This window comes from Labrus bergylta, chromosome 16 (assembly GCF_963930695.1).
Source record: "Labrus bergylta chromosome 16, fLabBer1.1, whole genome shotgun sequence".
In the NCBI taxonomy this organism is placed as follows: domain Eukaryota; kingdom Metazoa; phylum Chordata; class Actinopteri; order Labriformes; family Labridae; genus Labrus; species Labrus bergylta.
In genome coordinates this window covers 8383446-8409676 of record NC_089210.1, presented here as the reverse complement: position 1 = coordinate 8409676, position 26231 = coordinate 8383446, and the positions used below count along the sequence as shown (strand labels likewise).

At 39.6% G+C, this 26231-nt stretch overlaps 1 protein-coding gene across 1 annotated transcript in view; it reads left to right on the top strand.

Annotated features, from left to right (window-relative positions):
• The first annotated feature begins 8341 nt into the window (after window positions 1–8341).
• The window catches only part of doc2a (double C2-like domains, alpha), a 56182-nt gene continuing 38292 nt past the window's right edge, over window positions 8342–26231 (top strand). The window contains exons 1-4 of the mRNA XM_065964556.1: window positions 8342–8733; window positions 16389–16718; window positions 19672–19751; window positions 25572–25646. Coding sequence (XP_065820628.1) covers window positions 16394–16718; window positions 19672–19751; window positions 25572–25646 — 480 coding nt within the window. The 5' untranslated portion in view covers window positions 8342–8733; window positions 16389–16393. The remainder of the gene's footprint in view (window positions 8734–16388; window positions 16719–19671; window positions 19752–25571; window positions 25647–26231) is intronic.

Sequence of the window (26231 nt, the reverse complement as noted above, 5' to 3'; positions counted from 1 at the left end):
TTTTTGTAAGCAATGTCACACTCAGTCTTTACAGTGTTCTTGGCAGTTATTTCCCCTTAGTTTGACTGTAATTACAACTTTAGCTTATTAACTAAATACATGGCTTGAATCCATCGGGCACAGGCACTCTCTTTCCATTTGTGTAGGAGATAATCTGCTGTTATGCAGGACAGGGATTAGAGAGTTTTCAATAATAAGGGCTCTAAGCTTTAGCTGCATCTGTGATACGACTGTGAAACTGATATCATGTCTTATTGAGTCTGGACATAACAATACACTCTCCTCTCAGCTCAAAATCCATAGCTATTGGGTTGAAATTGAAGTCTGTCAGCATGAGTGCTCAGCTCTCACAGCAGCAGTGTTGTTGCTGACGGCTGTCCTTCACAGTCGAATCTCTTAATAGTGTTCAACTAAAAACAATATGACCCAAACTGTGCAAAGGTCATCATATGAACAGGTGATGCAGAATGATTCACTCAAAATCACTGCATGAAACAGCGGGTCAGGAGCTAGCAGTTCTTGTAAAGGTCGCAGGTTTAGTTCACAGTTGAAACTCGGCATTGTTCCAGTCATCTCTTCATTTTTCTAACACAGTTTCCAAACAGTGTTACAAATTAGAAAGTGCTCCTGCTCAGTCAACAGAGGCTGCATTACAATTTATTTAGCTCTACGTTTTTATCCAGGATCAAAAGGTTGTCAGGCTTTTAACTGGGTCTTCCAGAAAAATTGAGCCAATATTTTTGATATCTGCTTTAATTTGCAGGTGGCCTTTTATGGCAATTTGTAGGAAATATGAAGACATAAGATCTGGATGGAGAAAAAGGTAATCATACAATGTATTCATACTTTACTTTCAAATGCTTAAAACAACCAAATGTAAATGATGAATAAGCTAAAACAGAAAAATAACCAACAAATATTTTAGGTAAACGAATGACAATAAAACAGGTTACACATGTTGGAAACAACAGCAGGTCCAATTTATACAAGTTTTGTGTGTATTAAATTCCCCTGGATCCCAATTAACACCAGTTACAACATGTGCTAAATAAATACCAGCTGGAACAAAGTTTGGCCCAGAGGTTTATAATTGCACACAAACAGTTGTCAATGGATTTGTTAGTGTTCATTGTATTTACACTGACTTCATTGTTATTCATTATTTCTCTAATAAAGCGAAGACAAGGGAAGACATGAACCTATCAAATACTTCTCCCTTCATGTTTGAGCTGGAATGGTTTAGCTTATTATTTAGTGACTTTCTAAATGAGCCTGGCAATGAATGTTGCCTTTTAGATTTAGTCGCCAATGATACATTTTGGCCTTATGGTTTTGTCTGTTATCTTTATCGCCTTGCTGTTAAATTTTTCTTTGGAATGATAAGAATATTGAAGAACAAATCTATAAGATTTATACTGAATTAAATCATAAAATAACCTTACTATATCATCAGACATTAAGGAAACATGCTATGTTGAAGTGCTGGCTTCTAGTAGGTGGTTTTCAGGCACCTCCACACAGCAGTTTTGGACACCCCTCAGTTTGCCAGGCAAACGGCAAACCAGCAGGTGTTGCAACGATGGCAAGCGAACTGGTTCAGAGATAACTGATTCGTCCCGGACCTAAAAAGTATCTGCATTTTTCTAATAAGCTCCATGACCGGGAATGTGGTAAAACTAGGATTTATTTTTTGGAGATGAAAAATGGAGAGGTTAGAATGCATAAAGGTTTCAAGACCAATGCAGAGCTGGCTAAACACTGAAGCTTCTATGTCTGCGACATGACAACCTATGTGCACAGTGACTCTAGGGAGGAGGGGGCGGGGGGAGACAGCTATCTCCAATGTTTTGAAGTTGGACTGCAGTACCAATTTGAAATGCCACATGTCAGAGTTACATACGGATTCTTTAAAGTAGATTACTGTGTTGCATTATTTGTTTAGTGATGTAATAAGATACTTTGCCAAGAGCACAGATCTGTGGAAGCGTACAATGATTAGATTTCACATCTGTACACACTAGAACAGGGCATAATCATGATTTGATTCTATACTGGCTGTTATTTTTGTGCTTTAGATATGAGCATTTAAATGTAAATGCTGTGTGGCTATTTTGGCATTTCTCCACATTGGCTTAATTTTTTCAACAGCAGAGGTTGCCCCTTGGCCTGTCTATGCTGAACTTACTTTGTTGGACAGACATTAGATCAGAGCCTTTTCATTACTGGTAAAGAAACCTGCTGGCAGGAATTGTCTGAGTGAAAACGTGAGAGTCAGCCTCCCTTCTTCTCTTTATGTCCATAATAGACCACATCTGAAGTGGACTCTCCAGGAGTAGCACGGCTGTGCACAGGCCCACCCCTCATTACTAACTCTCTCCTGGTGTTACTGTTCCTGACCGCACAGCCAGACTGTTTTGTTCATCATACCTTCCTGCATACTACACAAACAGGCCTCAACAGCCAGTATGCATGCTTGGTTTTTGAAATATTTGTGATTGATGAAGCAGCTCTAATCTAAATAAATTTAATTGAGTTTAATTTAATTTTAAATTTCATACATTTCACACAAATGTAAAGTTGACGTGCTTCACAGAAGACAAAAGACAACAAACACAACACAAACTCATTAAAATATTAACAAATAGATTCAAAAACACATTTTGAATCCAAAACAAATTTATAATAGGAGCCTGTACTATCCCATACAACACATACACACACACACACCAGTTCCTACTAGAGTGCACACAGGGACCATACACCAACTGTACTTATGTACACACACACACACGCACTCACACGCACACACACATACACACATACAAAGATAAACTAGCAGCCAAAGACATGAGAGAAAAGCAATTGTATTAGACTGCTCTTAAAATAACTTAGTTTCTATATGACCTAAGGTCAGCGGGTAGTTTTTTCCACAGATTGGCGCCGTGGTGGCTAAATGTACATTCATCAGATTTTGTTTTAACTTCAGGTAAGTTCAGCAGACCCATACCTGCTGAACCGAGGGTTTTGATTAGGCTGAAGTCAGTGAGCAGGTCAGAAAGATATTGTGGTGCCTTACCATTTAATACTTTTTACACCAAAAGCAATATTTTGAATGTGATTCTGTACTAAACTGGAGGCCAATGAAGATGATAAACTAGTTAAACCCCCTTTAAGCTGGACATGCAATGTCATAAAGCATACTCAAATGCAGTTTTTCCCAGTTTAACTTAATTAAAAGGGTTGAATACTTATTCTTCCCAAGTACACCACCACAATACAGCTGCAGTAAAAAAGAATATATATTTATTACGATCAATGATGAAACAGCCTCAGTGTCCGATTAGTTTATCCCAGTCTTCTTAGTTTCTTTCCTTTCCTTTCCTCCTTCCTTTCTAATGAAATCCTTAACCCAGAGCTGCTAAAAAGGAATCTCAGAGATACAAATTACCGGTATGCATTTTCAAAGAGCTGTGAAGCCACAGTGACAGAGATTTGTGAGGAAATAAAGAATAATGAGGCTCCGAGGGAGCGATCGCAAAGAGGACTGAGCGGACCTGACCACACGAAACACTCGGGAATGTTCTGTCATCCTCAAAAACTTCACATGGCAAATCAGACCTCACCCACAAACAGTGACAGCAGACACAGTGGAAAAATAAATGAACACAGAATATGGGCAAAAGGACATTCAATGTTGAACTCTAGCTTTTTTAAACTTGTGAACCAAATCAGAAAAAGAAGATTTTTTTTGTTATCCTGTAAATGTTCATCGAGCACCATCATCAGATGAACAATTAATGCATTCAATACTTTAGCTTATCACAAAAACTGGAATAAAAATATATATATAAGCAAAACATGCCAAACAAAGTACGGCTTCTAATTTGCAAATTTTGGCATGCTTACATGCCCAAGATGGTTAACATTAGAGCACTGCATAAAAATAAAGTGTTGCATTATTTGTTTTCATGATACTGTAAATATTTTCCCACCTACCCACACCATAGATTAAATGGATTAAAATGTCCTCTCATAATTAAGTCAGAAGCTAAAAGAAGAAGCATGAAGATAGTTATCGTTTTTTTAAACTACTAAGCCTCATCTCTCAATGCCTCTAAAAACTGTAACAAACATCTGTTCAAAGATGATTCAGTCTACTCTTTGGATATGTGTGGTTTTGGCACAACTACATGGTCAGTCACAAGCAAAAGAAAGAAACTAGTAACTTCATTTCTGAGGCCTTTGTCACCTGAAACCCAAGGTGGAACTAGTGACAGTACAAGTGTCCAAGTAGGAAATGCCAGAATAGAAAAAAACTGTTGAACAGGCTCAGGAACGCAGCAACTGTTGGTTCATTAAATTACACGTGTGTCCGCTGTTGCCCTATAGTTGCATCATCTGCTTTTCACTTATTGATTTCATAACTTATTTTAACAATGTACCACAAAGTTTCCATTATTGTCTCTCAGTGGCAGTTGTCGAACACGTGCTCTGTCACCTTTTCACACATACCGGACGCCTAATGAAGTCTCGATGCATCCTGCAGATCTTAAACTTGACCAACTTTTGGTAAGACAGGATCAAACTAAGACTGTTAACCATTTCGGCTTTTACACACAGAAACATGATAGCTCTGCAGCATGAAACAATTCACATCTTCTGTTTTTGGACGAAATGAATGGGTTTATGAGATTTATTAAACAGCCACAGCATACTTCTGGACACTTTAGAGCTCTCATCCCTGGGATGACGGGTACATGAAACATGTCTGTTAATGCCTTTTTAATTAATTTTCCTCTCAGCTCTGAAATTAACAGAATGGTGGATTTCGAAAAGGAAATTCAGTTTAAACTAAGAGACTGAGTTACATCATGAAAGATAAAAAAAACTGGACAAAGATGGGCTTCACAAACAAGTCAGCTCAAATGTATTTTTAGAATTTTACAAATTTGTATGGTACACAAAAGTACTTTTTATGTCTGATTGGCTCAGTTCTGCCCTCCAACTGCAGAAATTGTAAAACACTAGACTGTATAAAAGACAGCTGCTTTGACATTTGCTGATTTGCTGGTTTATTCTTTTACTTTTTAATATGGTAAATGGACTTGAGCTTGTAAAGTGCTACCCATTCACACCCATTCACACACACTGATGGTAGTGTTTGCTATGTCAAGTGACCATCCGAAGTAACTAATTCCATTTATACACACTCATACGCTGCCGACAAAGCAGCGGGAGCAACTGGAAACATTGCACAAAATCACATTTACAGTGTTTCACAAAATGCAGAAACTTCTGTGTTTTTGTGTAATGCTGCAGAGTGTTGGGATTTGTAGTTGTTTTGTGAAATGTTTGAGTGATTTTCTGAAATGCCTTTGTGGAAGTAAGCTGATGACACACCCCCTCTGTGTTGAAACCATTTGTATGGGAGAAAAATATTGAACTGTCCCCCACTTAAAAAGGTTTTGCTGTCATCTTGACTATAAGAAACGGAGGGAAGAGAATTCAGTGAGTTGTAACCATGTTTGTTGGAGCGGGGTAAAGAAGGGAAGAAGGTTTCATTTGTCCCTTCTACACGCCTGCAGACACATCTGACAGAGATTGGCACTCTACTTTGTGCCCTTGTCTTATTTGTTTATGTGTTGGCACATAAGGGACTCTTTCTTTACTGCTGTAAAAAAAAAAAAGATGAAGCCAACAGGCACACTGAACAATGTATCATCACAGCCACAGTGTGCTGCCCTCTGATGGACAAAAGATTAATCAAAGTCCTGGTGGGAGAGTGAAACAGTAAATTACTGGAACATCTTTTCTGTTGCTGTTGGACTCTCTGAGGCTATTTTTCATGGTCAGCCGAACGCTCAGGATCCTGTTAATTATTGATGATAATGAGTCAGATAATTGAAAATATCAACGGCCCTCCCAGCCTCCTCCGTCTTCAGCCTCAGAGATATGTGCTGCCAATGAAACGGTCATGTATTATTCAGATTGAGTGTTATTAACCCTAATGGCCCGTAAGAAATGAGACAATAACCATTCAGGTCTAATTTCATTTGCATTACTCTCCTGCTCCTCTCTCCTCTGCCTTTGTTCACCCCAAATTCACTTCTCAATCCTCTGCTGATGGAGTTACTGTTAACCCTTCATCGTACGGATTTATACCTGCAGATTTAAACAGGAACATGAATACAAATGACAAAATACGTCAAGAAATTAATGAATAGATTTCTCTTTTGATCAGCTGTGAATTTCATATCAATACATGGGAGAGTGACACCATTTACTTTACTCCTTTAATTTTATGTAGTACAGAGTTTCAGAGACATCTCTGTATTCCTCTGTTCTCTCAACACAAACAATTGTGTTGCAGCCTTTTGTTTTTCCTAGATAACAATCGGTGTGTAAGGGCTACAGCCCATTTACCAGATACAGAAACGTTTCTGAGCTGTCAATAAAGAAGCAGAGCAGCGATGCAGCCACCTGTTATTTTCAATAATTTTACCTGTTTGATTTCTCAGTGGATTCATCCTGGTCTTTGTATCTGTAGGCGAAGTTTGAATTTAAAAGTTGGGGGTGCACAAAAGATCAAATCTAGAGGCCGTAATAAGCACTGTGGAGACTTATTTATTAATAGTTGGTACGATTGGCAAGGTTTGAAATCCCAACTAATAGCCAAATACGTGACGGAATAGAAACCAAATTGACACAACTTAAAAATCAGACAGTAACACAAATACAAATACCAGCTTATCCTCAGGCTCATGTTTCCTTACTTTTTGCATGATGTTTATAAACCTGAGGACTGTGCAGGGGCATTCTGGAGAGGCTCAGCTAATTCAAACTAATTTTAACGTTTACAGTTTTAAAAATGTTTGACATTTTCACCCTGTCATTAAAAATGTGTGTTAAACTAACACACAAGGCAACGAAAAAGGAAATAGTTTGCAAATCCCTTAAAAACATTTCAGCACCATGGACAGCGCCTGTCATTTCAGCTGTATCGATAAAGAGAGTATTTCAGCACCAGGTGCTGTCCACTGTCTGCTGCGCTGCTCCACTCTGTTCTGTGGTGAGAATGTTTGTGTCTGTCACTGACTATCATGCTGTTGTTGTTAAAGAAAATAGTACAATAAGTAATAGTCACAATCTAAATAATCGTACGGGCCAAAGACTATTTGCTAGGTAAGACCTCAAATGGGATATGTTTCCACGTTTCACAGGAATCTTTTTAGTGCAGATTTTACAAATTGCATCATCTAAATTAGCTGGCTCTCCTTTTTCATTCGCTTGTCAGAACCTTAATTTGCTTGTATAATTAGGGGGTGACCTAGTAGGCGTAGTTGTTATGACTGAAAGGACAAAGTCAGGTGATGTAATTTGAGTGAAAAGGTCAACGTGGGGGAAGTTTGTGGTAATTTCGAGAGTCAAACACTACTTTTTTCTGAGCTTGTTTTTTTTTCCACTGAGCTTATATAACTAACATATTTCTAAAACAGAAATCTAAATGTATTTATCTTCTGGACTGCAGCCGTTTCACAACATCCAGTAGTCTTACCTTTGGTACTCTCTAACTCCTCTTTAAAGCTTGACTTTTTAACAGTAAATGTTTGCTTCTTTTGCCCCCAACCCAAGTAGCTTGCTTATCCCAAATAAGCACCCTGTTTTATCAGAGTTGCAGAGATCGTGAGAAGCTTTCCTCCAGCTTGGCTTGTTTTGGTCAGACTCCAGTGATAGCTGGTGCAAACTGGAACAAGAAGAATTTGTTCCATCTGGGCTTTACAATGCAAGAACCTGCAAGTTTAGCAGCAGGAGTATTTTTTTATTTCCCTCTGAAGCAGCCTGCAGGGTTTTTATATCGTGTTACACCTCGGAGAGAGGTGAGGTATCGATGAAAAATGAAAGAAATCATCTCAGGGTTCCCTCGATCATTCAGCATGCATGGGTGGGTAAGGAGAGAGTGTGTGGGAGGATGAGCTGCGGAGAGTAGAAGAAGAAGAGGAGGAGGAGGTGGTGGGGGATAGATGTTTTTTTATTTATTCACCCCAGGGATGCCTATCTGTCTGACCATGGTAGGAGAAGAAGAAGATGAGGAGAACAAATGAGTGAGGGTGAGGAACACAAAGAAACAAGGAGGGATGGAGGTCCAGATCATCTCTACCCTTTCCTGAGAGGGAGGAGTTTCTATCTATGCGTGGTCGTATGTGTGTATTGGATGCACATATGTATCATTAGGCATCATTAAGCACAAATTACACAGAGAGAGAAAAAAGAGACAGATGCTGCTGCTGGCACGTTATGTTGCTCCAGTCTCCCCCTGCAATCTGCAGGAAAAGAGAGAGAGAGGGGGAGCGGGATGGGGGGGGGGAGTTAATCTAATACATGTGTAGTGTGATTAAAGGAAAGACCTTCATCGCTGTTGACATTTTAGATGAATGTGAATCTCTGCATGAAGGATATTAAACACAGAAATCTTACAGCACAAGTAGGAAGAGAAAGAGTTAAAACTCAAACACTATCACAAGGAAATCTTCCTCTCTCTCTCTCTCTCTCTCTCTCTCTCTCTCTGTCTCTCTCTCTCTGTCCCTCTCTCTCTCTCTCTCCCTCTGACTCTCTCTCCCCTCCTTCCCCCTCTCTCGACCACTCAGCCGCCTCTCTCACCACCTGTTAGTGCGGACCCCTTGTGCTCTGACATCCACTTGTTTGTGTAGGAATCTCCTCCACTCACAATCAAAGGTAAGAACTACATTTTGTCATCGTCTCTGTCTAGTTTTCCTACTGTCCTTTTTTTGTTCTTGCTTTAACTGTATTTATCCACTTCTCAGCAATTGTGCATTTTTATTGCTCTTATATTTATTCCTCTCTTCAAATTTCCCTGTTGTATGTGCGTATCAGTAGCGGACAGATATTTAAAAAAGCTCATTTTCAGTTTATTTTGAGGTTTGCACATCTTTTAAAAAGTCATCTAGTTCTTGTTGTTTGTTAAAGCTTCTCAAAAGAATAACTGCTTTCAAACTTAATAATGTGCCTAACAAGTGTTAGAAATTTGAAAGCGACTGTTTTATTTAAAAAAAAAGTTGTATAATTACATTTTAAACAACCCAGCAGTGAAGTGATCCTCAACAATGTGTTATTAAGTTGTTATTAATCTACAACTTCATACTCCATTTACACCACTTGTTTCTGCATTTAAGTGATAAAGATTAACCCGTGAAATCAATGGTAGAGGCAGTACTCAAATTCTATACTGAAGAAAAAGCATATACCATAGTTTGTAAATACTCTGTACAAGTAACGTTGCTGAATTCAAAATGTTAGTGTCTCAAGTGAGATTAAATTCAAGTGTTAGTAAAGTGCACAAGTGTTGCTCTCTTGGGTGTGTTCCCTTTATTAGATAGGACATCTTTAGAGAGACAGAACATTTAAGGGAGAGAGAGTGGAGGATGACATGAACAGAAACAGTGTCAGAAACCACATCCCTACAACATCATATTCACTATGGCCTCATTAGGTCTCCACCTAACTATAGACAATAATGTTGGTGTTGGAGCCAATACATAATTTTTTATGTATTTGTTTACTTAATTGTTTCATGCAACAAGGTAACACAGTGTAATATATAATCTGCATGTAATTCCGACATTGAACACCTGTTGGAGCCTTGGTTTGGTGTGCATAAAGCCATAGCTCCAGGTGTGGGAATGGAGCATACAAGTATTTGATTGTGTCAATGTGTTGGCTTGTTGGAGTCTTACATTGAGTTTGGTTTGATATATATCTGATTTACAGAAACAATGTTTTTTGGGATTATTAGAATACTAATATCATGGACCATGAATGAATAGATTGATGTATCCAAACCTATTATATGTATTGGAAACTGGTTATTGCTACAATCAAAATACACATACAAGACTAGTTCCTAATTCACCCCTCGTTGGCTTTCTAACCAATATTGGGTTTGTTTCTGTTAGTCACTTCAGTAGGTACATTTGGTGGGTACAGGCTCTCAGGTAAAGGATCTCAAAACTAGCCTGAAGGGACTGCCATTTGGTAAATATACTTATTGGACTTCCACCAGTATCTATAGTAACATTTAGAGAAGACTAAGGGGAAACTTTTAAGAGAACTGATTATTTCCCCTATACCATATATGAGGTGTGTTTGGTTGGAGTGTGTGTTCATTGATTGGTTAGGTGATAATTTGGCAGAACAGTTGTTTCCTCCCTATCTCTCTTCAGGAAATGCTTTTGACACCTTCCCACCTTTTCTCTGCTCATGCAACTCCTTCAAAACAGCTGGTACCATCAGCTTTGTGTCAGTGAAGAGTCAGTATTGATTTACATGCGGCTGGAGGTGGGTATGAATTATAATGTGCTGTTTCAGTGACTGGAGGTTTTCAAATCCCAGAGATGCTCAGAAAATGTTGGCAGGAAAAGTGAATGAAATCATGTTTTTTGCAGCAGATGTGGTCAAGCTGTTTAAAAAGACAGGGAGGTGAGTGTTACACAGTGCAGTGTGTTTTTCAGTGAAGACTTTGTGGTTAGATAGTTACAAGAAATGCTCAGAAAACAATGTCTGCTGATGATCCCCAAAAATCTTTAGAGGGGTTTCTACCTCTACAGTAAATGTTAGAAGAAGCTCTACACCCTGCAGGTGTAACAATAGCTGAACGCTGACCTCTGCCAAGGCCAGTAGTCTGGCCTTCATATGTCTTGATATGTTGTGAAAACACATCATGTTTTATATATGTGGAAATATGATTTTCTAGTCAATCTTTAATTAGGTCCACTGTGGATTTATTATGTGTTACTACACTAGAATACTGAAATTTTGAGAAATGAAGTCGTAATGAGGTCACAACGTATTTGTTCTCGTTATACAACAACAGTTTTCTTGTAATCTTACTCCATTCTCATGACATTACGACTTTTCTCCCGAAATCTCAGATATTTTTTACTTTAACGTTGCCCTAATACTCCATCACTGACTTCAAGGGACTATTTGGAAAGTACTAATGGTCAGCTTTTCTCAGGGGTGAGGGCAGTTCTAACTAAGCAGGCATATCTATGTATATGACAAGGGAGACCAAAGAATTTATTCCCCTGTGTTCATTTTCCGTCTGCATCACTCGTAGCTGTAACTGTTTCTAGTTGTTTGAGGTCCTTACATATCAAGCAAACTGTAGCGGACTGAAAGCAAAACTCGTCCAGAAAAGAAACAAGTGCTGCAATAGTGCAAGAAGGGGAAAAGATTGTTTTTCTTTTTGGTGTCTCTGTTGATTGCTCTCTTTGAATGAAATTGAATTCAACAGAAAGTTGCCAAAACTAGTCACAGACAGGTGTTAGGATTGTTGAGCCTTTGCACTGGCACATCTGGATGCTGGGTTGGAGAAACTGAAACTTTTGGATGTTAGCATATTCACAGTGTTACAGTAACCAGGAACTGGGACTGCATCTTGTTTGCTTGTTTTTTAAAGTCAAAGCTTTTGGGAAATCATCGTGTTTAATATGAAGAAAGTTAGAGTCATAATTTTGATTTGAACTGTATTAACATTTGGATGATGGCTGATTTTTGATCAAGAACATTTGTAACAGCTGTTGGGGCAAATTGTAAGAACTTGACTTCAAACAAGAAATGATTCAGGGAGACTCAGATGGCTTAAGTTGAAGAAAGTTTATATTAGACTCGCGAGGAGAAATCAATTAACAGCACACAGTGGTGTGATAGTGTCTTGCCAAGCTAGTTCTGACAAACTTTACAAAGGCTTTTTATATATCCAAAAGATAATTTTAATGTCAGAGTCAAAATATCCTGCCTAAACTAGGATATGATGTCTAAGACAATTTTCAGTGGACACAAAGTCAACCAAACAATCCAGATATGAAAGAGAACGCTAAGTTGTCCTTACTTGGCCTAGTAACAGCTCACTCGATCAGCTCAGACCGACGTCAGGAGCAGGTAGCAGTAAGCTAAATAATGTCTGTACATCTAAATAGATTCAGAAATTCCATCACAGCAGCTGTCAGCAGGAAGATATTCAAACTTGATTTTATGTTGATGCTGATTGGCTCAAACTTGTCTTTAAGTCAGATCGGGTCCAAAATGTACAGTCTTCCTTAACCCGTGCCACAACCTTCTTCCACCAAGTATCATGGAAATAGATACTTGGTGGAAGTATTTTTAAACCTGCAAACGGCACCAACACCATAACCTCCTTGTTGGAGATATAAAGTAACTGTTGATACTTCAGCTGGAAAGTATCAACAGTGACATATCGACAACAAGCAACACAGAGTGAATGAAAGACGGGAAGAGGGGGGAGACAAACACGTGAATAATAACCTGTTGGAGCAACTGGCAGGTGAGATACAACCCTGAAGAGGAGAGAGGGTGAGGGGAGGGACGTGAGGATGTGAGGGGGAAGCATTTCGTGTCTTCATTAGCATATTCCACTGGGCTTCTCTCTCAGCTTCACTCTGCTCAGCCTCACCGTAATCCCACTGTGACTCGATATCATTCACTGGACACGCGACAGATTTCCCTTTCAAGTGGGAGAATGTTTCCACTGATAAATGCTGCCACCCCCTGAATTAAACATGACTACAGTGAAGCACCAGTGGACCAAAACACTCACAAAATACATTCAAATACCATGAATAATAAAAGATTATGTAAAACTAAAGAAAATGCAATGGCATTCATAAATACTTAAATATAAATAATTAAAGCTAGCGTTTCCATTTAATGACTGAACACCTATGCGTATAATGGATTGTTATTATTTTTTTTATAATCATTTATAATTGTATTTTAATGAAATAAAAAGTACAAGTCAGTCTTTAAACTTCTTTGCTAGCTAGCTGCATAATATTTACAGCATTTTATATTTACATATTACCGATAAGCTACCTGCAGTGGTCAGCTAACAGGGCTTACTTCCTGCCTACCTTGAAGACATCCAAAAGAGCTAATTATAACCTGTATTAATGGTAAGTTAACTGTAGTTGTTATGTCATTTTTTAGTTAACTTTAGTACTATATGAATCAGCTCATCTTTCCCTGCTAATAACAGCTTATAAAACACCACCTGAGGGGAGAATCCAGCTAAACGCAGCACATTTCATTGAACAGGGTCACTGATATTAACACACAAACAAAAAGCTCTTAAATGAACCATGTAACACTTGTAGTTTTTTTTAGTGGTATAGTATGGATGACTTTTTTGTTTCAAACTTTGTGTGAATTAAATCACACTCTCTGGTGCATTAAAGTCATGCAAATGGAGATACCGCTTTGATCAACCCCCTCACGCTGTTCACACTTTTTATTTTAGATATAAGGCTCTGTTTCAGCCTCGTTACGGGCACCCTGCAGAGCTTTTTACGCAGATCGACACGCTGAAGTTTTCTTTTCATTTACACAGTCTGTTAAGTAAATCCACCCACTATGAATTTCTCTCACTCATTTTAGTATCTTCAGTTTCTTAAACATTTGATCTGTCTTCTCCCTCATGATCACTATCTCCCACCAGTGAGCATGAAGATGGCTGTGGGAAGACAGGCAAATTATTTTATAATTAGCGCCAGCTGTTTAAAATTGTTTGGCTAGCAGAGAATCAACCCTTTTTTTTTTTTTGTTGCTTTATTTTTAAAGTTTAATTTTGGGCTTTTTATGCCGTTATTTTAGAGATAGGACGGTGGATAGTGTCCAAAATCGGAGAGAGAGAGAGAGTGGGGAAGGACATGCGTGAAAGGAGCCACAGGTTGGATTTGAACCCGGGATGCCCACTTTGAGGACCAAAGCCTCTGTACATGAGGCACACACACAAAGCAACATGTTGTGTGCATGTTATTCTCATTATTTCTGCGTGATCTTGTAGTTCCCTGTGATGTGTGTACAGTTGCTCATGACTGCGCTCACTCTCTAGAAACGAACCCAATGGGCAGGGCGAGAGTCGGCTGACAGAGCAAAGCTGTGGCGATGACAGACCACGGCGCACAATTGGAAGTTAGATTTATTGATTCTTCTGCTCCTTGATTCTCCTAAAGGTGTGGGGTTTAGTAGAACAGGTGAAATTTCAGTTATATCCATATATGATTATGTTTGACTTCCAATATAACAGTGTATGTGTGTGGTAACATATTCTACAGGTGCTCAAAGGCCCTGGATCTGCATCCTCAGCTTGAGTTGAGTTGGATGTCAGAGATGTCTTTTCAACGTAAGGCGAAGCAGCTGAAAAAAATGTCTTCTCTGAGGTTCATTGATGTTAAGTTGTTCCCCATAAGAAGGCCGCTAAAGTTGTTTAACTTCATCCCAAATAAAAAAAGGTTTGTGTGTAGGAAAGTAGGAGTTATCTTTGCACGGTTCTGGACCCGTATACGACTGCTATCTTTCTTTTATGCCAACACATCTATACAGTTCCTTTGTAGCTCGCTGTCAGTCAAACTGCCTGGCCTCAGACTCAAACAGGATCCCCGCACGAGCAGCCTCTATCTACTTCACTCACTTTCAATTTCTTTCTTCTTTTCATGTTTCAGACACTCACAAACACACTCCTCATTAAACACCTGCTGCCAGGCCGTGCACGCTGCTGCTGGGGATAAATTGTGTCAGACCTGGTGTCAGAAAAAATGAGAATAAGCATGGCTGTGCGCTCCCATTAACACCAGGAACCAGATGGGTTGATAAAAAGAGGCAGGTTAACAGCAACATGAGCTGGGATGAGTCTGCCACTTTGGCTTTGAGCTTAAAGGTTCATAGTCATATTCTACATTTTGTTTGATGTCATTGAGAGTCATATTCAGAGCTAAACCAACAGTGAATGTTGTCTTTTAATACGTATTGTGTGTGTGTGTGTGTGTGTGTGTGTGTGTGTGTGTGTGTGTGTGTGTGTGTGTGTGTGTGTGTGTGTGTGTGTGTGTGTGTGTGTGTGTGTGTGTGTGTGTGTGTGTGTGTGTGTGTGTGTGTGTGTGTGTGTGTCACAGCCTGATATGTCTTCCTTCTTCGTGCCATAAAGCTCCAGCACTGTCAAAACACAATAGTCCCCAAAAAGGCAGTGTTCACCCTGTTTTTTAAATCTTCAATGAGCAGCTGTACTAGTATCTAACCAATTATTCGTATTCAGATAACTGTATATCTGAAAAGTACAGAAGTAAAGATTTAAGTAGAAACCTACAGGCTTTGCGCTGACAGTCAAAGACAGAACGTCTGACGCTTCAGAGAGATGGATTAGGCTGGGCTCAGACCACAGGAGTTTTAAAAATCCTCAATTCTAAACCTGGGACTATTAAACCTATAGCTTAAGGTAAAGTGAACCAAACCAAATAAAACCATGACAATGTTGTGAGAGAAAAAGAAGAGAAAGATGAAGAACATGTACCAATAATTTGGTTGAAAGCTCAGCTGAATGGAAATTGACTCCCAGACAATATACAACAGCTTTCACCTGATCTTTTGAGTGTTTACATTAACTAGAAATAATCCAATTTGTGGGTCATGGCAAAAGAAGAGAGGAGTCAGAAGTTATCAAAGACAACAAGTAATTTATTACACAATGAGGTAAATAAATGATCCATAACCAGAGTTATGAGGTGTGTTTAATCTGTATCATTAGTGGTGAACGTGTGGGTGTGTGTGAAAGCATCATGTGGTGTGTGGTGTTGAAGAGTGCGCTAACATAAAGAACAAAAGCAACAACTGTGCACATGTCGGTCGAGCTCAGAGAGAGAGAGAGTCCGAGTGGTACAGGAAGCTGGGTTTTTATATCCTGGGTGGAGCAAGGGACCCTGCTGCTCCAGATCAAGCAGGATATGATGACAACCTCTTGGCACCTTGAAGAAAGGATATGCACCTGAGCACATGAGACACACACAAGCACACTCTGAACAGGAGCACTTTTTTTTAAGTCACCTGCTTGTTTATGCTTTTTGCATCTGGGGGCTATTATATGCAACTAAAATAGTCCTGATGAAAAAAAAAAATCAATTTGTGATTTACTTTATTATTCTACCAGCAACGTTTTTCAATGACAAACAGATAATCTTTCTGCCTAAAGGCTTCAATCGACAACCGAAAAAAGAATCAAGCTGCTAGAACACTATCATTCAAAGTTCCCTGAAACCTGACTGGTTATATTTATTTGCATACAGTGTACTCTTTTAAACTTACATTTTTTCATTTTGTTTATATGATTAACTTTTATATATTTTTTTCTTGGGTCATTCATATTTGTGTTGCATTTGTGTTGCGTCTGCTTTGTTTAAAAACCTGAGCAGGTGTACCATCATGTTAACTTCTTGGGCAATATAAGTGACTTTAAAGACAATGGTCTAACCACTTTTTTTCTAGATTATAACTTTGAGTTAATGTGTGTTCTCCGCTTATTTCAGACTCTATGACGGTGCAGAGAGGAAAGAAGCTCAGCATCTCCATCCAGGAACACATGGCCATTGACGTATGCCCTGGCCCCATCAGACCCATCCGACAGATCTCCGCCTACTTCCCCCGCCTGTCCCCTACCTCCCCTGGCCCCACTTCCCCAAACCCTGCTACCTCCCCTCTGGCCCTTAGCCCTGGCTTGGTGGTCCCGGGGATGGGCGGGTCTAATCTCCTGTCTCCCCTGTTGGCCCACGGGCGGCCAGGTGGGGGCGGGTCTCTGTCTCTGACCAGCAGCGTGGACACGTCGGTGGAGATTAACAGCTCCGACAGTGACGACTGCAGTGAGCCTCGCTGTTGGCATGTGTCTGTGTGTCTGTGTGTCTGTTTGTCTCTAAACACATTCAAAAAAATTAGAAACTAGCGTCTTCACATGACTGTTTGCATGACTCAGCATGATCTTTTACACTTCAGATCGGCTTTACTTGACTGATACAGTTTTTCCCCCACGTGGTGGCAAGGCTAACGGTTGGACAGGGAGGGGTTCATGTAAAAAAAAAAAAAAACATGTTTGGGTCTCTGAACAAAACTTAAACAGGCTGAAGGGAGTGCCATTCCATCAGTGTGAACAAGGAGCTGAGAACAACAAGCCAACAATGAGTTTGACTTCACTCTTTTTTTAAAGAAAGTCATTCCTCTCAGGTATATTTAGTCCAGTTAGATCTGATTTCTGCTTTATAAATATTTAAAATGACGCACATTATACCTTTAAAGAAACTCCACAAAATTCCATCGCACTAAGCAAACATCACTGTAGACTTTTGTGGACCGTTTCTGTTACAGAGTTCTAAGTGTTAAAAGGCAATTTAGACCTATGACCTCAGTGTTTCTAAAACTTGCTGTGGTCCTTCAGAGGCCTTGCAGAGCTCTCGTCTGGGTCTGAGGCGATGTAAAGATGCCACAGTGACTCCTCTGTGATCAATACAAAAAGTCCCTGTTTTGTGTGACTGGCCACAACACAAACACCAGTCCTCCTCCAGTTCCCCCAAGAGTTCAGTTCAGAGAACCCACTAGTCCATTATTCATGTCTGTAAGTCAAAGTAACATTAAAAATTCAGCCCACACACACACACACACACACACACACACACACACTTCTAGAAACCAATAATTCCACACCTGAAGTGGTACACAGACATGAGACGTGTTTGGTGACACATTAAATCCGTGACTGCTCAAATTATCGCTTTTAGAGGAATGTTTTGGGGAGTAAAAGCATAGAAGAGATCACTCGCTTCACTCAATGAGCACAGATTGTGATAAATGACTGGAGGCTGGTGTCAGAGCTGCTCTCTTGTCTCTGACATGTTTTTAAGCTCCTCTGATTTAGATCTGCACCAAAGAAAAGCCTAATTGGACGTTTTTTATTTCCTCATTCATATACGTCTATTACCACAGTCACTGCTTTATCAATGTGTTTGTTTTTTTATGATTACATTCTACAATAAAATATAGTCTGTAACTACAACTTAAAGCGTTGAGTAGACGTATACGATACTTTCCCCCAAAAAAAATCTTTGCAACTTTCTGTTTTTTGCTCTGTGGATCCCTTTAGAGATTTCATGCCCAGGCTCAGATTTTATTACTGCAGAGGTTTTTTTAATGTGCATCGTTGGTGCAGAATGTTTTTACTGCAGTGTTCCAGCAGCCGCTTGTCTCTGCCGCGGGCTGCTGGAAGTCAGTGGAGGTGGGAGGAATCAAAACCATAAGCATTCAAATTTGAAAAAGATGTATAAAATGTCAGAGTGAGAAGTGCACTGAGAGCGCTTTTTTATTGCCTTTAAATGTCCAGAGCTGCAGTAGAGACAGCAGAGAGAGGCTGTTTATCCATAAACTGTAGCTCTTAGTTGATTTGTTTATCTCTTCACTCTGCATGTTTGATTGGAACTTAAGAGAATTTATTCTGTCCTCAAACAGCTCAACGGTACTAAAGTATCATCGTATCAACACACAAGATACCCAGACTTGATGAGTGGTTGCTGGAGGATTTTCAAGTCCCCACTACATTTTCATTTAGTTAAACAGACTAAAACTCATATTGATGCATCTCTGTGACCTACAAAGCAAACAAGACCGTCAGCATAAACAACAAGTTTCTGAATAGTTCTTTTAAATGCTTGTCTCGTCAGATTTACAGCGATATTTAAAACAACTGATACATTTAAATGCTAGATAGCAGAAGAGGTTTCTTTGTCACAACATTACCTGGGGCATGTGAAGGACTATATCAGTAAAGTGACAAGATTTACCTTATTGTCCCCATGGGGCGCCAAAATCAACACACCTAAGGGTGGTTTCACACGGGTGGATTAATGCCAAGTTGTCATAACATCCTAAACAATGTCACCTATGAATTAAGGGGGATAGTAGTATAGTGGACCTAATGACAAAAAGGTTTCATGTAATGGTTATGACAGTGTCATGTCAATCTAATGCATACGCCTTTAAAGAAAGTGTTGCCTGATTAATTCTAGACCAAAGCAGTTGACACACTGGCCTCTTGAATGGTTTTCTCTTTATGGCTGTTTAACACCTCGTTCTTTTATGTCTCTTTGGAGTCATCTGTTTAAAGTCTTCCCTCGCTAGTAGTTTGTTGCTATGCCCTTGTGGTTGTTTTCAGTTGTATTGTATTTTTTTTGTGGGTGTTTCTTCATAGTTGTTTTGCATTCCTTGTTGTCTGTTTGATGCAACAGAAACTAACTTTGAGCCAGCCTTGTCTAAGTGCAGTGCAGGTTAATAAACCTCACACCAGTTTACAGTATCTTACCGTATCTTTTAGTACAAATTCAAAAGATGATGTGTAAGCTGTGGTTTGTTGGTATTTATCTGAGCTGATACCTAAAATAAACATTTGTTCTAATCCCTGTGAATGGTATGCTGTATGCATCCTCTTACATAACGTCACTGGAAGAACTCCAGTTGTGCTCTGCATGGTTGAAACAAGCCCTGACAAACGTGATTGCTCTCCTTTTTTAAGCGGATTTTCTGTGTTGACATGTGATGTGTTCACGTTCATGTGTCAGGTGCAGCTCTGCTAATTTGGATTTCCAGCTTTTGAACGCATGTTGCTCCTCAGGAATTCTTCTCTTCCCTCGCCGCATGCTTTCAATTTAATCTGACAAGTTTTCCAACAATGTCAGTTTTTCTCTCCACTGATGCGAATGTTGTAAATCATGTTTTTTTATGTGTTATGATAATTGGCTCTCTCCTCTCTTTCTTTATCTGTTCTTTGATCAGCTGCGCTGGGAACGCTGGAGTTTGAGCTGAGATACAACCAGAGCTCCAGTGAGCTGCACTGCACTGTGCTGCGGGCCAAGGTAAGGTCCATCTGCAAACCATACGAATCATGTGATGATAAAACTGTCCAATCCACTGGTATCAGCCCACTCCACACTCACACAATCCTGTCAGTTCTCTAAATTGGATTAATTGGATTTTATGTTAATTAGTGTCAGATATTTTTGATCCACATACGGTGCAGTGTTTCATGTTCTTTACAAAACACAATATTGAACACATCCATCCATCCAGTTCCAGACTTGGTCTGTACCAGTACTTGAACCATGATCCTCCAGTGCCCAACCCAAGTCCTTACAGACCAAGTCACTGCCCCCTCAGAGTTTCTGGCCCTGACTACTGCTGCACCTGAGTTTCTGGCCTAACTACAGCAAGAAATTTGTTTTGTAGGAGAACAATTTGGGATTTTAGTAATTTCTTGGAAAATATCATCGGTTCTGCTACAGGGCTGAGGGCTGTTTAATGATGTGGCGCTTGAACCATTCATTTTTTTTGTCCCTTCAATGTGACTTAAATTTCTTTCCAGGCACCACTACAGTACACAGCTTTTCCAAGTTTTCCTTCTAGCTTTTGTATTAGCATCCTGTGCTAGCTATGCTTTTCTTTTATGAACAGGGATAATGTAAGATTATTACAAAATTCCTCACTTTCTAGCCATTTGGCGGTAATAGTTACTGTGGCTGGATGCTGAAATGCATGTCCAAAACGACACTCAGAGACTAAGCCATTCTCCAGTGAAGAAAATATGAATTTTACAACAGGCAGGTAAAACAGCAAATTCTTCATTCTTGTTCTTCTTAATATTGTAAAAGATTGCCACACTTACTGGGGGAGAGTCCTTGTCCCCTCACCTTTTTGTGAACCTTGTAAGTTCACATGAAGAGACTAACACGTTTCTCTACATTGATCATTTAACACCACGAGGAGAAGGCATTCAGCCGTTTGTGTCATGATTCAGAGTCACAAAACCTTCTCCATTGTTAATCTGCTGCTGTCCGCAAGTCTCAGCAGTGCTTTCTGTCTGTTCCCTTTGGGCCCTGCTACTACTTATCTGCCCTGCTCTGAGTGTAAACAGGTCAATGAGACCCGACTGACTGATTCAGCAGTTCAGACACCAGCTGACAAACACTCACCCAGGAGATCTGCTCTCATATGATTTATACACACAATACTGTGATCCATCTTCTGTGCTCCAGTGAAATTTACTGTCCAGATCCCACATTAATCAAAATAGAAGACTGAAATGTCATGGGTGTGAGGCGCTCCAGGATTTACACAGAAATACTATCAGGGACTCCATTAATATTTTGACACGACAGCAGCTATAAATCTCCACCGATAGAGCGGAAATAAAGGAAGAACAAACTCCTGCTGATTCACCGAAGATCAAGAGGGAAAGAGAGTCTTTGCTTTTCATGACAGTTACTTTATCTCCTCCCTTGTATCTCAGAGGGAAATTTAATCACAAAATGATGCTAAAAGTTTCACATCCGGCTGAGGTGGAAAAGTTGCTCTATTAAACGAACGTAAAGGCCATATTTCCATCATGTTATTTAGCTGGTATGAAAGATGTTATACCATCTGGCCGTCCCCTTGGTTTGTGGAATGCTGTTTTGAAGTCACAAGTTTGTCCTGTTGGCTGCCTTCTTTGTAGGCCTGGAACCAGAAGTGACCAGATTTGAACCCTTGACTGTATATAAAGATGGACCATGTGTCTCCACCTCCTCCTTTTGAATAAAAGTGAAGCCCAGAGTTGTGGTGTAGACCCTGTCGTGGATTGATGTCCTGCCACTTACGCTAACAAAAACACACATTTAACTGACCAATAGATGGCAAAGATCCCTCAGGTTGATACCGTCCACAGCAGAACAGATGCTGGTGACGGTTGTTTCTCACATTTATTGAGTTCACTGATGATTGGTGTAAAAGTTTTTTTTAGCAACATATTACTTTTTGAAAACAAACTTTCTCAATATGCCAGTTTGATCCATGTCCCATCTGTTAAGAAGGAAGAGGCAGAGTTTATGACCTTCACTGCAGTTAGTCAGCAGGGGGAATTCCAAATGTCTGGCTTCACTTTTGGCGAGCTGTCATGTCATCCATCGTTTTATACAGTCTATGATTTGGAGCCAGGTGTTGGCAAACGCTTGGTTTAAAAGCTATACGGCATTCAGCTAACTGAGAAAAACTGAAGTCCTGGTAACTACAGCATGCTGTAGCAGGGGTTGACATTAAGCTAAATTTGCCACTTGCCGCTTTTGTTGCAATCTGATGGTTTTAAAACCGTTTTACCAAACTTGTTTTTTATCAGAGAAAACCTGCGCTAAAATCTGTGTGCGAGTGTACAATTCGAGAGTAGCGAGCGTGCTCACGGGAGGGACAGCAGTGAAGCCGTCGGCTGCCTGTCAACTATGACACATGTGCGCACACGCGAGCACTTATACGTTGATGCTGTAGCAGTTATTAGCGCAACGTTTTAAAAAAAATTACTGACAAAACACCGGTATGACAGGAAACGCATTGTGAAATTGAGAATGCGTTACTGACCTTTTTTTTTGGGCAGTATTTGAACTGGCCCCAGTGGGCCAGCTGAACGGGCAATCAGCTGTCCCACTGGTTATAATGTGGAGCCCTGCTGTAGGCATTTCACCATTTTTGAGCTGGAGATGTCTGATTTTGCGGCGGCTTTGAAATGAATTGCGGTAAAGAGTATTTTGAGGCTACCACATTCCCTGATATAACTCATTCATAATATAAGCATCTCAGCAGCTTTACATAGTTAATTGCTAATATTGTTATTTGCTGTGTGGGGAGAACACATGTTTAGCTGATTGCTGTACCACAATTCACTTTCATTGAAATTAGGGGATCACGTTAGATCACTGTTTTTTTTTTCAGTAAACACCTCGTGTTTGGGTCACATTGAGTACTGTTCTTTTGCCAACTCTTTTATAGACCTTGGTATTAAAATCTTGGTTTGTTACGATTTTTCAATTTTTAGGATGAATAAAAATTCTGATTGATTTTGCATGAAAATGAAATTGAAGCTGAATTTCTTTTCATTCTTTGGTTAGAGGATTAAACAGTCTGGTTTGGGGTCTGAGGTCTTCAGATGGGGATAATTAAAAGAACAACATGTTCCACCTCCGCAGTTTTCCTCCACATTGAGACTGAACTCTTCAGAGGTGACACAAAAATATAATCCTTTATCTCTGTGCCTCTCTCTCTCACTGCAGCTGTATTTATGAGGCGCTAACAGCAGCAGATGTAAAGGGTACAACATTGCCACAAAGACATCAGAGAAAAGCAAACTGATAGAAAACAGAGGCCGGCTTTAAATTGTTTCATTATCTGGGAGATGGGAGATAATTTGAGCACCTGCTGTTACTGAGCTTTGTATCCTGTGTCGTCTTTATTTGAGGATCTACTTGAAAGTCGATAATTTCCCTCCTGGCATCGACTTGTTTCTGACAGAAAAGCAGTTTGTTGCTGCCTGTTGTGAGTGAAGTTTTCTTTGAGGATTAAGGACAGATTTGATCTTTAAGAGCTAAACCAAAAACAGAGACGTTCGCTGCTCTTACTTAATATTAAATCTGGTTTGCAGTCTTTTTAAAGCTGGTTCAAAAATGTGATAGAAGGTGCTGTAACTTACAGTTTGTCTTTTAAACAGATGGAAACAGCAGTAGGATTCTGCAGGATGTGTGACTGGTGGATAAAAGTTTAATGTTTATTTTCTTGACTCTGATAAAACTAAACTAGTCCAGGGCATGGTGTTAGAAAAGAGTTATAGTTTACAGACTAATCCTAAATAATGTTTATAATATTAACCATACAAATCTTCTAGACTTCAAGGTCTAGTGTAAATAATCTGTTGGCAAAAGACAGAAGACCATGCACACTTTGAACAAGCCTAAATATTCATGTCCCAGATGTAAATCTTGCATTAAAATGGATAGAGACTGTAGATTAATGAGTTATTGTTGACATTGTAGAGATAATCCTACTGCAGGAGCTGGTAAAATAAACCAACTGTAATGGATGTATGAAGACATAAACAAAGAACACTGCAGATGTGTTAGTGCAGTATGAGTGTAAAGGAAACATCCTGTAACAGGTGTGTATCCGTCCTCCTGCTCATGTATGATTGAATATGTTCATCTATAAGGTCATAGTCTCTCACAGCTCCCGCAGCCTCATTAAAAATGCTGCTTGAAAAAAAAAATCAATTTCTTTGCTGTCGCTGCAAATGTCAAAGCTGTTGAAAGAAATTTAGGAGCAATTTGTCATGATGATCTGTGACCCGCTGATGAGGGCACCAAATTTAAATCGAGTGTCATTTGATCCTTTAGCCGTGTGGAGAAATATATATCCATCCTGCTTCCTTTTTTTCCAAACACACTGGGATTATCAATGAGAGAGATCTGAGAGAGGTCAGGCAACATCCAATCAAGTGATTTATATGATAATACAACTGTGAGTGTTGATCCGTGAACAGCTTACAGGGATTTAACGTCAAACATGAGCTGATTTTGCAAGTCTTATTTAGAGAGTACCCTGATACTGATGTCAAGAGGAGGATATCAATAAACCTACAATAACATCGCTGAGACCTCATTCATCGGTTATAACCAACAAAAAGTCATAAAAAAAGACTTCTAAAATGGGAAATACCAGAGACAGTATAGATTTTCAGCTTATATAATAATGTATATGGAACTGTAATGTACGTTAATAAAGCCGTGCTGTTACAAGGCCCATACATCAAGTTACATTATATTCATCATCTCTTCTCATTACATTGGTCTGACAATTATCTGACAAATCTGTAATTACTGCGACAGATGAAATAACTGTGGGATTTGTTTTGTTTTAAAAGCCTGTTCCTGTTCCTGTGACAGCCGGCGATTCTTTTATTTGAGCACATACAGAGCCTGAAGCAGAAAGCCTGATTTAACGGAGAAAGTTTATTACCAGCTTTTAGGCTTCACCTTGTGTACTTTCCTTTGAAGTCAGATCCATATACTGTACTGTAGACTTCAGGAAATCAATTATTTTTTTTCAATTGCTGTACACTACTGTTTCTTTGGCAATCAGTAAGGAGCTCTAACTGCTTTTTAATTTAAGCAGATATTTGTTTGCTCAACTCCAGTTCTCATTGTTTCCCCTAATGAAGGCAGCCATGTTGGAGAATGTTTTGCTACTCAGTCTCACTAAAAGGGGCATGTTCCTGCAGGAAAGAGACGCCACTGCATAACCTCTGTAGATACAGCATATACGTATAGATAAAGAAATATTATATCTGATTGTTTAATAGTGATCAAAGCTTGGTATCATTGTGGAACTCAATCGAATCAAAATCTCTACTTTGACAACGAAGGGTTAAATGAAATGATGCATTTAAGACAAAGATTTAGGTTCAAAATTTACTGGTGAAGTGAAAGATGCTACATGGTAACTAAAAACCATGAAAACCAATCCTGTGTTTTCTCGTGTCTCTTATATTTCGTTTCCTTGCTCCTCACTTGAACTGGAAGTCTTTCTGTGTCGCCATGTTGAAGGACATCTCAAGTCTCTTAGTTTGGCTCAGAGGACCGAGGAAACATGAGTGTAGCCCTTATCACCCTTCAATCCTAGGAGGAACACTCAGCCGACCATATGATGGGCACTGCTGTATTTATTTACTCATTCTTAAACTGCTTTCAATGAACCACGATAGCTGTATGAGAATACGTCATGTTATTTTGGTCTGGTGGCAGCATGAAAGACTTCATTAGTTACTATACTGTCTATTGTCTTCATGAGTTTTTAATCTATAGAATTGTCTTTGTGTTTGTCTGCAGGGTCTGAAGCCCATGGACTTCAATGGTTTAGCAGACCCCTACGTGAAGCTGCACCTGCTGCCTGGAGCCTGTAAGGTGAGACATTACCCCACATCAAAAAATGGTAACAAAGGGTTTACAGTCTAAAAATACATTTATTAACTCTTTCTGACGTTTGGGCAACTGTTACGCCAACACCACTGTGTGCCACATTCTGTCTTTGCTGTGGTTTGGTTCCGTCCAGTGGTGCCTGCTGTTCATTTGGTACCTGTTTTGGCGTTACGCCGACACAGCGATGGGCTATTGGGAGTCTGCTCTGTTTTGAAATAGACTGGATGCTCAATGCGTTACTGTGTCTGACTTCTTGTCCCAGTCAATCTGCTCCGTTCAGCTTCAATGAAGCGCCTCTTTCGAAAAGTGGATGGGCACATATTTCCAGGAAACACTGCCTGGAGAATGTGCGGTCATCTCCAGAATTTATGATGATGGAATGTGGCACAGATTGATGCAGTGGGGTCCTGGCTGTACAGTAGACATGCTGCCTTTACAAGTACCGGTTAAGAAAAAGTCTGACTGGTCACATGATTACAGAATAGTGAATGAAGAACAAAAAACACAAACCTAGAAATCAGAAGAATTAAACAAATATTGACTGCATTCTGCCTGTCAATAAGAACTAAA